Below are 15,291 nucleotides of genomic sequence, written 5' to 3'. Positions count from 1 at the left end.
GTAGTTTGAAAATTTTATGTAATTATTTGGAGTTTGGGTAATTTTGCTTGCAAAAGTCAATTTTATATGGGTATAAATAGTAATTAGAATTGAGGAGGATGAGACTCACTAAGGGTAGTTTGAAAATTTTATGTAATTATTTGAAGTTTGGATAATTTTGCTTGCAAAAGTCAAATTTATATGGATATAAATAGTAATTTTCATCTTTTATGAACAGATATGTCAGCGTTTTTAACTTTCATGAATAAAAATGGTAGTTTACTCAATAATAAATTCTGATAATTTTAGCATTAGATTTTTTTCTATTATAAAATAAAAAAACTTTATTTCCAAAAAAATTATCGAAACTTAATTTTCGGAATCTAATTTTTTTTGGAAGCAAGTTCACAACCATTATCATCGCCTGCAGGAGTATATAAGAATAGTACACAAGAGTATACATGAATAAGCCATCTTTAATAGGAGTACATAGGAGTAGCACACAAGCGTATACATGAATAAGCCGTCTTTGACAATGATGTAGTAAGCAATATTTAACAATGATGGAATAAGAATGGTGCTCCTCAACACAAAAAAAACTTAAAAGTTGAAGTTAATTAGAAATACGGCGAATTTTATTTTATAAAATTTATAGAGTTTGCGAGGAGTTACGACAAATTTGCCCCCACATAAAAAAAGGTGAGAACTCAAAGACATTTAACTTCCAGTGAAGTTGATAATTAAGAGCCGTTAAATGATTTGACTAATTTAAATAAATTTTCATCTAACGGCTCTCAACTCTCTATTTACGTGAAATTGACTGATCTGAATTAAAAAAAAAAGAGAAAATATAGGGAGCCAATGGAGTATTTGTACAATGTGTACAATGGATGTTTAGGGAAGTATTAGAGATATAAGTATTAATGTTATCTTTTTACATCGGCTGAAGTTTTTGGGATGAGTGGTATCATAACATACTATCAAAATTTTAGATCGGTCAAGAGTTCGATCTTTTGGTAAACCCAAAATCAGTTTAAGCTTTTGGGATGAGATGTTTATTATGGTTACATTGTACAAATATTCCATTGGGTAGGACTAAAAAAAAATGAATTCCAAAAATAAAGTTTTAATAATTTTTTTGGAAAAATAATATTTTTTTATTTTATAATAAAAAATCCAAGAATATATATATATATATATATATACAGAAATAACAGCCTCATCTAACGGCAGCAGGTAGCAGGTTCCAGTGACCGGCGACGGTGAGTGGCGCGTACGGTGGTCCCTCGGACGACGATGTTGGGCGCCACTGTTGGCAAAATCTTGTGCAGAAGGAAATGGAGCCCAAGCAGTTCGAGTGCGCTTTGGTTTTCGTCAGTTCCAAGAACTAAAGCGCCGTTGGAGATGGCTGAAAGAGATGGAGAACTGAGGGTCTTCGTTGTTGCAGGCGAAGTCTCTGGTGACTCCATTGCTTCTCGTGTCATGGCTTCCCTCAAGCTTCTCTCCCCTTTCCCTGTTCGCTTTGCTGGTGTTGGAGGGTAACACAGTTTTCTTCGCTCTTAAATCATCAATAAGAAAAGAAGCAAAGAGAAATTGAAAATGTTCATCTCATAATGATTGATTGTGATCTCTGCAAATCGAGAATTGATGATTGAAGTCATATTGATGAAGAACCTAGAGTTAGTTAGAATTAGTTACATTTCCTTTTCTAGCTGTTGCTTAGCTTGCATAGTTGGTTACACGATTACATTCTAGGGATTTGTATATAAGCTGACTGTGATTCTGTAATCAATGAGAGGATTCGTTATCTCCATTTGTAACTTCGATCACACTCTTTTCTCTTTGGAAGAACTCATTTTGGAGTTCTGTTAACTTTTATGTTACTATCTATCATTTTGATGTTTATCTATTTCAGGGCTAAGATGTCAAGTGAAGGAATGCAATCTCTTTTTCCCATTGAGGATATCTCGGTCATGGGAATTTGGGAACTACTACCGCATTTGTATAGAATCCGAGTGAGTGTGTGAATATTATCTTCCTTACTCTCTTTGCAATTGTTAACATTTCTAGTTAAGAGGGTAGTGTACCCAACCCTTTTATAGTAGCCGAAGTTTTGCTATGACTTTTTTAATTTGAATTTTGAAAAATACAAGCACTAACCTTCTTCTAATAAGCCAATTTTAGGTCACAAGGCAGCAAGCATTCTGTTGTACTCAGGATCACCCTCATTGATTTGAAGTATAATTTTAGTTTTAATTAAAATAAGTAGGACATGTAATTATATTTTGTTATTCTTTAGAATCTTTTTAGATCAACCTCCTAAAGATGAACATTGAAACTGAGTCCAAGGTTTATTGGATTTTGTTATATAGATGTCATGTATGTGTTTGTGAAAGGAGATATTCAGAACATCATTTTTTATTCCTTATTTAAAATTGTCAGGTGAGATTGAAGGAAACTGTAGAAGCAGCTGCTTTATTTGAGCCTCATGTTGTATTAACCGTGGACTCTAAAGGCTTTTCTTTCCGGTTCTTGAAGCAGCTAAGAGGTACTAATGCCCCTGCCTTGCTGGGAAAAGTGCTACATTTATGTTGTTGACAGTTAAGCTGTATGCAAGTGGGGGAATGGCTTTGCAGCTAGATACAATAAGCAAAGATCGCATTGGCCAGTACATTTTCACTATGTAGCACCATCATTCTGGGCATGGAAAGGAGGCGAAGCAAGACTCAGAGGGCTGGCAGAAATTGTAGATCATCTATTGTGCATACTTCCAAATGAAGATAAAATATGTAAATTGAATGGAGTGTCTGCAACCTTTGTTGGCCATCCTGTCCTAGAAGATGTTCTAGAATTGAATTTGGTATCACTCAATTATTTTGTAGTTTTAATAAAGCTTATTTCTGCTTATCATTTAATTTAAATTAAAACTGTGTTATAATTTATCTTTTCATTGTTCAATCAATCAAAATATATATTTATTCGTCTTTGATCTGTGGCAAAACTTTTATTGGATTTTCTCACTGTGCTAAGTCGTTTGGTGAAGTTAAGTTTGTAGTAATTGCTGGATATTTTCACAGAGAAGCAATTACTTAGTCCCTAATTGGAGGGCTGAAGGCAATGCTGAAGATTTCCAAAATAAACATGTGATACCCTCAGGTATGGATAATCAGATGAAGATCCACATGCTCAATATGCTTTTCTCAATTGGTTAGTGTTTGTGGTGCAGGCACATGTAAGGATATTGTTTGATCTTTCACCAATTTTACTATAATAAGTCTCTTTCTCAGACAAGTATTTGTTTTTGCTTTCTTTGCAGAAATAAATAGTAGGTGTGAAAGAAAAGGATATAAAATTGGGTTTTATCATTTTAAAAATGAAAAAAATGAAAAAAAAAGAAGATAGAAATAAATAGGTTATATTTGATAGAACTGGGCTAAAGGTTATTTTTTACAGTCATATATAGTTTTTTTTGTTCAGCTTTTGAAATCATATTTTGATGTAAAATCTCACTGATCTTTAACTTCTAAGGAGCCACTGTTGTTAGCTTGCTTCCTGGAAGCAGGGTGCAAGAAGTCACCCGGATGCTTCCCATCTTTGCAAACACATTGGAACTCCTGAAAGAGACTTTTCCTCAGATGATGACAGTCATTCATGTTGCGCCTAACAAGTATGTGGAAAAATTTATTGCTGAGGCTGTTCATAGATGGCCTCTTCCTTCTGTTTTAATTCCTGGCGGAATGACTCAGCTGAGATATGATGCCTTTAGTGTAAGGTCCCCTTGTACACTCATCTTTTACAAATATGTCGAAGTCGTTGGAATTTGGTTTCATGAACTTATCTTGTAAAGACTTGTCGCAATTTCCAAAACTTGATTCAACAGTTCTATTATATCTTTTATTATATTTATTTTTCTATCAAAAATGGGAAAGAAGAAACAATTCCAGTGTTTCTTTTAGCTCATTGCAGATTCTGACAGAGCCAGCTTTATCAAATTTGTGTGCAGTATAGAAATACATAAATCTGAACTTGCCTTGGCACCATAATTGGTGACAGCATAGGAAAATTTCAGTTTTGTTCCTGCCAATACAAATTACTGGTAGTTATGCTCAAAATGTTTCCTGAATAATGTTTTCAATCTATTCCTTCTGGGTACTTTCTCATGTTCATCTTATTATTACAATATTACTTTATATTAGACAGGACCATAATAGGATAATTTTCTGAACTTGGAAATGGTTTAAAGCTACAATCAACTAACTATGTGAATATAGATAAATTGATTTTAACAAAGCTTTAATATTCATTTGTTGACCCCATATACCTATAAGGCTGCATTCTTGACTTGTTCCTAGTTAACTTCAATTAACTGCATTGCAGGCAAGTAGAGTTGCATTATGCACATCTGGGACTGTTGCTGTGGAGCTGCAGCTTGCACGTCTACCTTGTGTTGTTGCATATCGTGCCAATATTTTGACTGAATGGTATATTAAGTACAAAGCTAAGATACAATACATTTCACTTCCCAATATTCTCTTGGATTCAGCTATTATTCCTGAAGCGCTCTTCCGGTCCTGCACACCAGGGAACCTAGCCTTGTTGCTCACGTAAGAATTACACGCAGAATATTTCATGTGTCTCAAAAGCTTAGTGTATGCTAAAATGCGTGTAAAAATGAAAGCATTGCACTTTACTATTCAGTTGCAAAACAATATTTCTCTGGGACATTTGATGAGGTCTTCGCTCTATACTACAGGAATTTAATACACGATAACAATTTTCGAGAAGAACAATTAGTGGCAGCTGAAAAGTTTGTTAAGCTTCTATTGCCTTCAGAAAGAATACAAGGCAACCTTTCTCAACAAGATTTGATGAGAGCTAATTCTAACTACAGTCCAAGTGTAGTTGCAGCATTGACTATATTGAACTATGGAAAGCCTATATAACAAGTATCTAAGGACATCCAAATATTGAAGGATCTACGACATCAAATTATTTACAACGAAAGTTCAACATTGAGGTGGAGATTGTTACCTAATGTCCCAAACCACATGTAATCTAAAGCACTCGGAAATGCATCAGGTTTTATTTATATTTATAATACATTTTTTAATTATATCAATATGCTTGTTACTGTCTTCTGACCATAATTAGTAAACAGAGGTTCCAAATGTTTACAATCATTCATAGAAGTTACTCATCTAAGAAGTTTTGTTGAGTAGATGTGAGATGAATAGCTTCTATGGAAAGCTTTTTGTTAGAAAAAAACTAAGACAAACATTTCTTTGACTGTCTTATTTTAGCCATTTCCATAACTCAAGATCATTTGAGAAGAGAGATATCCAAAGACTATCTGTTATCTACTATAGTGTGAACACATGTCAGATTTCTTCATTGAACCTGTTGTTTTGGAGGCCAATGGAGTGATACAATCCCTTGCAAGTGATTTTGTTTGAGGTTCAACACTAACTCTTTGATGCTTCCTATTGCATCTAGATGTGAGAGTGAGAGGAGCAAATCTGAGCATATAACCATACATGGATGGTTAGGCTTTAAGTTTTTTAAAATGTCAGATGATCACTTAGATACCTTTCCATTTATGCAATATCTAACTGCTCGGATTTGTTGCTCTCACTCTCGCATAAGCTCACTTTTTGCACTAGATACCGATACGCAAGACTCTTAGATGCCTGGATTAGGCCTATCTTATTCTGGAGATTAAATTTCGAATATTAAACTTGAGATTTGCATCTCAGTTGACAATCTTCACTCTTGAAGTAAAAATAGAGATATTCCATTATGTACTTGATAGGAACTGGTAATTCTATTGTAGAATAAGTGTATACTATATAGAACTTCCGACAAGAAGCTCATGTTATAGGTTATTTCAAGAAAACAAACATAGAAGAACAAGCATATTCTCTAGGTAGGAGAAGAAAATGAAAAGGTAACAAACAAGATAAGCTGTATACAATCTTCATCAGAAATCATAAAACTATTGTCTATTGAATAATTACAAGATGGAAAGGATATTTGAGAACTCTCCACTCTCTTCACTAATCCACTCCTTTTTAGTTATGGAAATTAACTCTTCAAAGTGGAACTAGTTGGGTGTCCTAACACTACTACTTTCCAATTATACATGGAAATTTCAAGCTGATTTAAAAGCTTTATAGCTTGTTGGACCCATAATCTGGAAGTAACATGCATTCTTAATTTATTATTTCTGTGGTCAACAATACTCCACATTTACTAAACCACAAAGAAATGCGTTTCTGGTTACATTTAGCTCCCTAATGACATCCCTCATATTTATTCTTTCTCTTGGAGATTCAACTGAGCAAGCTAGTCCAATTTTGATTAGAGAAAATACACACGACACTATGTTGCCTTCTTTTTCTGCTAATGGTTTCTCTAATTGTTTCAGTAGAAAGGTTGAGTCCACAATCTCCAAAAGCTTCTCTGGATATGCCCTTTCCACATAGTTATGAAGATTGTCACCGTCTTCAAAAAATTCTTCCGTGGGTCTTCTGCCAGTTAGCATTTCCAATACTAGAATCCCGAAAGAATATACATCACCTTGTGTTGACACCTCAGAGCCTATTCCATACTCTGAACACGTTGATTATGGTCAATGATTAGCGATATAACATACCAACAATAATACAAGAAGCATAAAATTCCATTCTAGAAAAGAATGGTCTAAAACTCCTGTTTTTTTAAGAAAAGGAAATGTTAGAATTTAAAGTTTTCAGGTAATGATCATACCTGGAGGAGCATATCCAATGGTCCCTTTGAATCCACTTGTGCTGGATTGGTTATGAGAGGAGCCATTTATTGTTGAGAGAATCCTTGCTAATCCAAAATCAGTCACATGAGCTACCATGTCATCATCAAGAAGGACATTGCTTGGCTTTATATCACAATGAACAATAGGTTGTTCACACTCATAGTGAAGATAATGTAACGCTGAAGCTATATCTATAAGAATATTTAATCTGTGAGCAAGGTCCAAAGTATGTGTTGGATCTGCAGTTTCACCTTGTGGATGCAGCCACTTTTCTAAGCTTCCATTAGACATGTACTCAAAAACTAGTGCTTTGAATTCTTCCCCGCGATAATCTATGCTTGAGCAGCATGTAAGAATCTTCACAAGGTTTCGATGTCTAATAACTCTTAGTGCATTGCATTCAGTGACGAAACTCTTATGAGCTCCTCTCATTTGAAGGTTGATCACCTTTATGGCAACGACCCTGTCTTCTGATTTTAGGAATCCTGTGTACACAGAACCAAAACTCCCAGAACCAATCAAATTGTTGGTAGAAAACCTTTCTGTAGCAGCATATAAGCTTTGGTACGACACTATCGAGCTCTGGTCTGTTGTTTTTGATATCAAAGATGATAGTTGCTTTTGCCTCCTACTCCAACATATAGTAAGAATTGACAACAGTAGAAGACAAATGACCACACAAATTATGATTCTCACTAGCTTCAAGTTATGCTGCTTTTTTTGTTGGTTAGTATTGGGGCATGGTGGCAGGTGGAGCTTTGAGATGCCCCCACAAAGCTTCTTGTTGCCTGCTATTGATATTGCACTTGTATTCTTGAAAACTCCTTCTGTTGGTACCTTGCCATCCAATTTATTGAAAGACAGATTTAAGTATGTTAGTAGAGAAAGGCTCTGCAATGCTGTTGGAATCGATCCAGACAATTTATTTTGTGATAGATCCAATTGGATGAGGCTCTTTAATGAAGCAATTGATGGAGGTATTGTCCCATTGAAGGAATTCCCCTGTAAGTTTAGGTATTCCAAATTTATACACTCTCCTATGGTTGTGGGAATCTCTCCAAACAGATCATTTTTAGATAGATCCAGAGTGCCAAGGTTATTAAGGGTTCCTACCTCAACGGGTATAGTGCCAGAAAATGAGTTATGAGATAAGTTCAACAATGTTGACAAGGTGAAAAGGCTGAATACCTCCAAGGGTATAGCACCACTAAGATTGTTCCCTGAAAGTTCCAGGTATTGTAACTTTTGCCAATTTCCAACTATGGGTGGAATTTTTCCTTCCAACTTGTTGTTTGAAATGCTTATTTGAAGCAATTGAGTAAGATTACCCAAGGAGCTAGGTATCTGTCCTGATAGTTGGTTTATCCCCAAACCTAACAGTTGGAGCTTATGAAGCTTCCCAAAAGTATTTGGAACAGTCCCAGTAAATTGATTGTATTCTAGAACCAAGGCAATTAAATTTATGTAATTTCCTATAGATTCAGGAATAGTTCCATATATCTGGTTATCACCAAGATATAGTCGAATGAGTTGGGTTGACAAATTACCTATGGAGTTGGGCAAAGGACCCCCAAATTTGTTGGTTGACAAAATCAAATTTTCCAATTTGGTACAATTTACCAAAGATGTAGTAAAATCCAAGTCATTATCTGAACCGTTGCCTAGATTATTATAATTTAAGTTTAGCCAGTGAAGGTCTTTCAACATTCCTAGACTTGGAACTTGTCCAACAAAACTGTTAACACCAATATCAAATACTTGAAGTAAAGATGCATTTGTGATGGAAGTTGGGATAAGACCTGACATTTGATTTGCTCCAATGCCAAACACCTGCAGATTGGTGAGGGTGGAGAACATGTTGGCTGGAAGGGAGCCGTGAAATTGGTTTTCTGCAGCTGTGATGAAAAAGAGAGATGACATATTGTAAAGTGAAGCAGGAAGCGTACCGGACAATTTGTTTCCAGGTACTGCGAAAACTGACAAGTTTCTAAGTTGTCCCATTTCTTCTGGTAAATCGCCCTCCAAGTTATTATAGGCCAGAGAGAGAACATCAAGAGAAGAAATATTCCACATGGTAGGTGGGATTTGTCCGGAGAAATTATTTGTGAAAAGATTCAGCTTTTCAAGCTTCCTTAGTGATCCAATCTCTATTGGTATTTTGCCATGGAGATTGTTGCTTGACACATTTAAGTGCCTTAGATCAGAGCAATTTGTCAATTTGATAGGAAACTCCCCTGTTAGTATGTTGTTTGAGAGTGAGAGTTGTTGTAGTCTGAACAAACGACCCAACTCCGTTGGAATTTCTCCATAGAAGCTATTGTTTTGGAGGTAAAGGTTTCTCAAAAAGGAGAGATTGCCAATATAAGGCGATATAATCCCACGCAAATCAGATCTTTTAAGATTCAACATTACAACCCTTTGATGTTTGGTGCTGCATGTGACTCCATGCCAGTTACAAAAGTGGGTAGAGGTGTTCCATGATGTCAAAACTCCGTGTGGGTCATCAGATATTGATTCTTTGAACTTGAGCAATGCCATGAAATCAGTATCATTTCCCAAGGCGGCGGCCGTGGCTGCTGTTGTAGGCTGTAGCCACACTAAGTTTACATAAAAGAGAAGGGAAGCATGGAGGAGGTACATGGACCAGACTGGATATGGGGTGGAAACAAGAGGCATTGTTTTGTTGGAAAACTTGGCTGAGAGTATATGTGCTATGATTTAGAGTATTTAGGCTTTAGATAGAGCGAAATGTTGTAATGCTGTTATAGATAGAAAATAAGAGCTAGGGTGGTCTGCATGAATTATAGAAGGAAGTTTCATGTGAACGATTTCAATTAAAGATGGATTAAAAAAATTGAAACTTTAAGCAGGAGCTTCTTAGAACCTTTGACTTTGAGTTTATAATTGGATAAAATTTAAAATTCACTTATCCATATGGAATCAGAAAAACCAGAATTTTTTAATGGGAATTCAGTAGCTTCATTGACCTATTTCACGTAGTGTGTGTACTTGTAGGTGACGACAGCTTTCTTGGACTACTGTTAATTTCTGAAATATGTGGATTCCCTATCTAGTTTGTTGCATTATTATTGCAATCTGTCGTTGAATTCATTTGTTGCTTTTGCAATCAGAAATCAACTACTAAATACCATTGACTTTTTTTTTTGGGTCGATGAATACCATTGACTTTCTCTTCAAGTATTGGATTTAATTATGTGGAAGGATATCTTATAAAAAGAAAATATGGGTTCCGTATCAGGTACTAACACTCATTTCTTTTTGGGCCGTCGAATTATTAACTCACTTGTATGAATGGAGTCTATTGACAACAACATGGAGGATTTGGATCCAAATCCCAAATCCCAAATCCCAACATGGATGCCGAGTATCCTGGGTGATTGTGGTTTGTGGAGAATTTATGCATTTGATCAAATTGTTGTATCGAATTATTAACACCTCATTTCTCTCTCTCGCCTTTTTTTTTTAATTAATCTTCTGGTTATCTCAAAGTTGCATCTAGAAGCTTGCCCTCATTAATGTTCTAATGCAGCACCATAAAAGTGACTATGAGAACGCGTTTTTGGGACGTTAGTTGTGGAAAACGCAGCCCTGGATAGTCCATCCATGCCGTGCATTATGGGCATATCAAGTATGCATCAAAATCTAAAACTAGGTTACTTTTTCCACTTTTTGTTGCTTATACCGTGTTCACATATTTCTTTCCTCTATTGGACAAGAAATAAGACTATAAGTTCAAATGAATTTCCAATTATTCCGTTTCTTTGGCGTATAATTTAAATTACAATAAAATTAAGTGGCCAAATAATTTTTAAACTAAGTCCAATCAAGTTACGCTTATATATGCGTGAGCTTTTTTGTCGTCGTCTTCTTTTGTTTTTCTTTTTCAACATTCTTCTCTTGTTAGATTTTTTTCCCTCTTTTTTCCTCTTCATCTTCTTATATTATCATTATTGTCGATTTTTTCATCATCTTCTCCTCCTCCTTCTATATATATTTAGCACAATTTCTGAGCACAAAAATTTTAATGCACAACACAGAAAATTTTTAAGAATTATGTCCAGATACTGAATCCAACTAACAAAACACGTACAATATGAAAAATTTGGTGCACAACACATAAATTCTTTAAAGACTACATGTCCAGAATATTGAAACTTAACTAACAAATATGTACAACACAGAAATTTTGGTGCACAGTATAGAAATTTATGAAGGACCACATTTAAAATTGTTTCACTCGATTTTTAGCAATTTCGACAGGGTGTCGAATCGAACTTGTATTAAGATCTCAATTCGAGGAGCAGATACGACTCTTCTGAAAAAAGTGAGATCGACCCGAAAATTACTTAGTGTTCATGTCGAAAACAAACTGTGTCGAATTATTGGTGGCAAATTTCAACAAATGAAATGGAAATATGTGAAATAAATAAAAGAGAACTTTAAATACATGAAAGTGTAAAAGTGAAATGGAAATCAATAGAACAACAAAATAACAATGAAACATTTAAAGCAAAGGAACTAAAGAAAGAAAAATGAAGAACAATAAAAAATAAAATGGGCTTCTAACACTCACATGCACTTGCACTTCATGGTCTTTCGTTGCGTCACTGAGATTAGGAATTCTTGCAGAGTTTTGTGTGATGATATAGTATTTTTTATTGAACTTCTCCTTTTTTTTTTTCTAAAACTTCTTCTATTTATAGATTCTAAGGATAGACTTGTTCTTGAAGAATCTTGCCCACGATTCAATTCCTCCTTTTTCTCAGGCTATGGCCTTGCCTTGACTCTGAAGAATATTCATAGTGGCTTCCCTACGTTCTATCTTGCCTTGGTCTCCAAACCTTACGTTCTTGCATCGTGTTTAAATTTAACCACGTGATGTATCTAGTTTTGACCCATTTCTTCTCATTAAACCCTCGACCTCGACTATTATTCTTATTGTAGTCAAAAGTGTTGTTTCCTGATAGCCAGAGGCCTGATTCGTCGATCTTTTTGAAATTTCGATGAATCATAATTGAATTACTTCATAAGTCGAAATTTATACTAACAAATTGCCCCTTAAAACTTATCTTTTTAAAATGCAGAATGATAAGTCAAAATTTATTCACGTGTCATTTTTCCCAGAAAACTCCTCATCGTCTCCTTCTTTGTTTGAAAAGCCCTTTCAACTTATCTTCATGGACTCCCAATCTGGCCTTCACTCTAGCAGCACTCCGACTATCACCGCTGTATTATCATCCTCTATCACCATTGCTGCTACCACTAATACCACCATTCCCGTCACCACTTCCATTGTAGGAACCCTTATGTCGACTTTTCTTCCTGCCTCTGCTTTTGTTGTGGCAGTCGTTACTTTTGCTCCTGGTGGAGCTTCTGCTACTCTTGGTTCTTCTTCACGAGAAGAAAATGACGACGATGTTCATGTCATAGACCAAGATGTCACAATTTTATAATGATGATGGAACTTGAAGGGCTCCCAACCTTGATGTAGAGACCACCGCATTATGGCAGTGCCAGATACTGCTTCTATTTACCGTCTTCAACGTTTTATATTCATTCCTAGGACCAATTTCTACCCAAGAACAAGTTGAGTCAATTTCTTCTTTCTTTTCATCTCTCCGTGAACACTTTCCTTTGATTTTTTTTTGTAAAATGTCAAGGCCACCTATTTTTCCAGTCCAGTTTTTAGGACTGCATCTCCTAAGGAGTCTAGTTCCTTATTTTCGACATGGCTATCGAGACTCTCTCCAACTTACAAGTCGGTGTGGAGATCCTTAGGTATAATGTCTGCTCTTCGACTAGTCACCCATGATTTGTCTTATACTGCCCTTTACTGGGAGCTAGCTTATGGTGTCCAACCACAAATAATTTTCACTTTCCATATGGGATGATGGGTCTGACCCCAATGAAAATTTCAGCTTTGACTAGGCTATCTCTTGATGGAAAAGATGTTTGTTGGATAACTCCATGTCCTGATGATGCCTTCGACATTAATTTTGACTCGACCTTTGTGTCGGGTTTCATCCAAAACAACATGGGTTCCGAGAATGGCCCTGTTACTGACAGCGAACCTGTAGCCTTTCTTCTTTTGTGGCTCAATGCTTCTATCTTCTGTCCAAAGTCAATTTAGATCCAAAAAAATAATTATCTCCCACTGGCTATTCTGCTCCATCAAAAAAAATGTTAACCTTACTTCTCTTATTTTGGGTCAACTATATGAAACACTTTTCTTGGTGGTCAGTGAAATTCGATGAGGTGAGTTGTCGATCAATCTATTTGGTCCTCTCTGGATTGTTAACTTATGACTGAAGTCTGTGTTTGAGCCTCAACTCACTACCCCTTCTGAATTTTCCAAAACTCCACTTGAAGGTATTCGACTGTCTTCTCTTTCATGGTATGTCATCCATTGATGCCTTTTGCCATTTCATTAAACTTTTTCTTAATATTAAGGCCAACGATGATTCTAACTATCATCCCAATCCCTTAGCCTGTCGAAAAAAATGACGTAGGATATCTTCACTCTCTTAAAAGTCTCAAACCTAAAAATTAAGAGGCTGTCGATAAACTCTGGTCGAAAACTTTGACTCCCCAAATGATTCCCGTAAGGCTTCCTCATGAATCGACCATGGCTCTAAAAAAGAAACTTGTCACTTATTTCTCACAATACGTGTCGAGGCAATTTGGCCTTACACAAGCATTACCTTCTCCACTTTTTCTTGAAGCTGGAGCCCAAACGGTTCACTATGAAGTGTCGGATCTGAAAGAATTCGACCAGATTTTGGATTTGAATAAGCAAAAAGTCACCTCCCAGTACCAAAGATATGACATTAAATTATGCTTACATTAAATTATGCTTCCTTTCAACCTCTGATTTTCACAAATGGTGGTCGACCTATTATCATTCTCATTGCCCCTCAACTGAGCAAGCTCTCTCTAACTTGATTCGTCCTTCTGCACAGACTGCTGCTATGTCGAAGAAAACCAAAGGTGAGCATATCCATGAAATCGTTGCCTTTGAGAAATATTATAAGGTAAAATGGTATTTCAGGAACGTAAGGTATGTTTTCATCGAGGCCTTAGTGGTATGAAAAAAGAAAAAAGAAGCACATTTTCGTTGGTTTCTCGATCGTTATTTTAAAGCTTTAGCACGAGACCCTTTTGTCCAGAAAAATATTTTATGAAAACGTTCAAATTTCTTTCTTTTCCCAATGCTCCCTTTGGTCTTGTTCCTGACCCTCTTAAAGGAGTCTTAGGAGTGGATTATCGACTCCGAAAGAAAAACCTCGTTCCCTGGGGATAAACACAATTGGTGCTATCTATTACCCATGTGCCAGGGATAGAATTCATGGTCGAACGAGGATTGTTGGATATCCTCCGGGTACCATATTTTTTTAAAACTTTAGAAAACATTTAAGTCCTTACTCCTCTTATACATTCTTTGTGTTTCAGCTGCTCGGCCAACAGACCTAGTAGGTGTTGTCCCTGACCCTAAACCAGTCGAGGAAAACTGGGAGTCGGATGAGGAGGCCGCTCCTAAGAAAACAAAATCGAAGAGGGGTTGGGGCAGAGGACGGTTGAGTGAGGCCACTCTATCTTCAAAGAAACGCGGAGCTATCAACATCCTCATGGGGGATAAGCCCAAGCAGGTACAGAAATCTAATTCGACTATTTCTATCAAGGTATTTTTCAAATACTTTACCGTCCTTAATAATCGAGTTCTATCTGGTATGTTTAATAATGCTTTCACCTTTTGTTTCAGTCAAAACCTTTGAAGCGTAGTTCTCAATCCCGAGTCGGACCACAAAGTCACTCTAAACAAGGTGTCGACACATCAGGTGTAGAAGCTGAAGTTACTCGACCTTCTCTGAAGGTGACTGCTTCCCTTCCTTCTTAAGTCCAATTCAAACTGCACCATTAGCTGCTGTTTCTCAAGCTTCGACTGATTCTCCAATAGTGATTATGCTTACCTTTTTCTCTTCTTTCTTTTGCTTATATTCGTATATTCACATAGATTTTTCTCTTTATAGGCAAGTTATATGCTCTTCCTGCGGAGACCCAACAAGAATCTGGTTTTGTTTCGACATCTGCTGCAGCCACTTCGCCAATCTTGCTGACCATGAATTAAGCTGCTAATGTCGAACATTACGACTTACCTATTAATGCTCCTACTCCTGAAGCTGAAGACTTGAATTTTGATGACTTCGACTTTGATCTTGCCAACATCCTCTCAAAGGCTTAACAGGTCTATTCCTCCGAAGGAACGATGATTTTTTCTTCTTCTGGCCAAGAACCAGAAATCGCTCCTTCAGTGCAAGAATCAGAGCTGATTATCTAGACTCACGAAAAGGAGGTTACCTCACCTGAGCCTCAGTTACCACCAGGTCCCGACCTTTCAATCCTTGAAAGGGTCAACATTGTTTTTGAATGTCTCAACCACCCTTTGGAAGAGATTAACAATAATGTGGATCTGAAGGCTCAATTATTGGCAGCCATCGACTTTTTGA

The 15,291-nt window shown here is 36.3% G+C and overlaps 2 protein-coding genes across 2 annotated transcripts; one reads left to right on the top strand and one right to left on the bottom strand.

Annotated features, from left to right (window-relative positions):
- The first annotated feature begins 1,177 nt into the window (after positions 1 to 1,177).
- Positions 1,178 to 5,159, top strand: LPXB (lipid-A-disaccharide synthase B). The gene is made up of 8 exons (XM_088499677.1): positions 1,178 to 1,517; positions 1,895 to 1,994; positions 2,422 to 2,527; positions 2,616 to 2,839; positions 3,057 to 3,135; positions 3,508 to 3,746; positions 4,357 to 4,583; positions 4,733 to 5,159. Exons 1-8 carry the CDS (start codon positions 1,276 to 1,278, stop codon positions 4,920 to 4,922), a joined length of 1,407 nt encoding a protein of 468 aa, XP_088355803.1. The 5' UTR covers positions 1,178 to 1,275; the 3' UTR covers positions 4,923 to 5,159.
- Positions 5,160 to 5,956: 797 nt separating this feature from the next.
- LOC107619810 (uncharacterized) lies at positions 5,957 to 9,529 on the bottom strand. The gene is made up of 2 exons (XM_016322089.3): positions 6,745 to 9,529; positions 5,957 to 6,588 (listed from the first exon to the last, which is right to left on the bottom strand). Exons 1-2 carry the CDS (start codon positions 9,440 to 9,442, stop codon positions 6,209 to 6,211), a joined length of 3,078 nt encoding a protein of 1,025 aa, XP_016177575.1. The 5' UTR covers positions 9,443 to 9,529; the 3' UTR covers positions 5,957 to 6,208.
- Between the last annotated feature and the right edge of the window lie 5,762 nt (positions 9,530 to 15,291).

This window comes from Arachis ipaensis, chromosome B9 (genome assembly GCF_059453495.1).
Source record: "Arachis ipaensis isolate K30076 ecotype BB chromosome B9, ASM5945349v1, whole genome shotgun sequence".
In the NCBI taxonomy this organism is placed as follows: Eukaryota; Viridiplantae; Streptophyta; class Magnoliopsida; order Fabales; family Fabaceae; genus Arachis; species Arachis ipaensis.
This window is presented reverse-complemented; position numbering and strand designations above follow the sequence as displayed.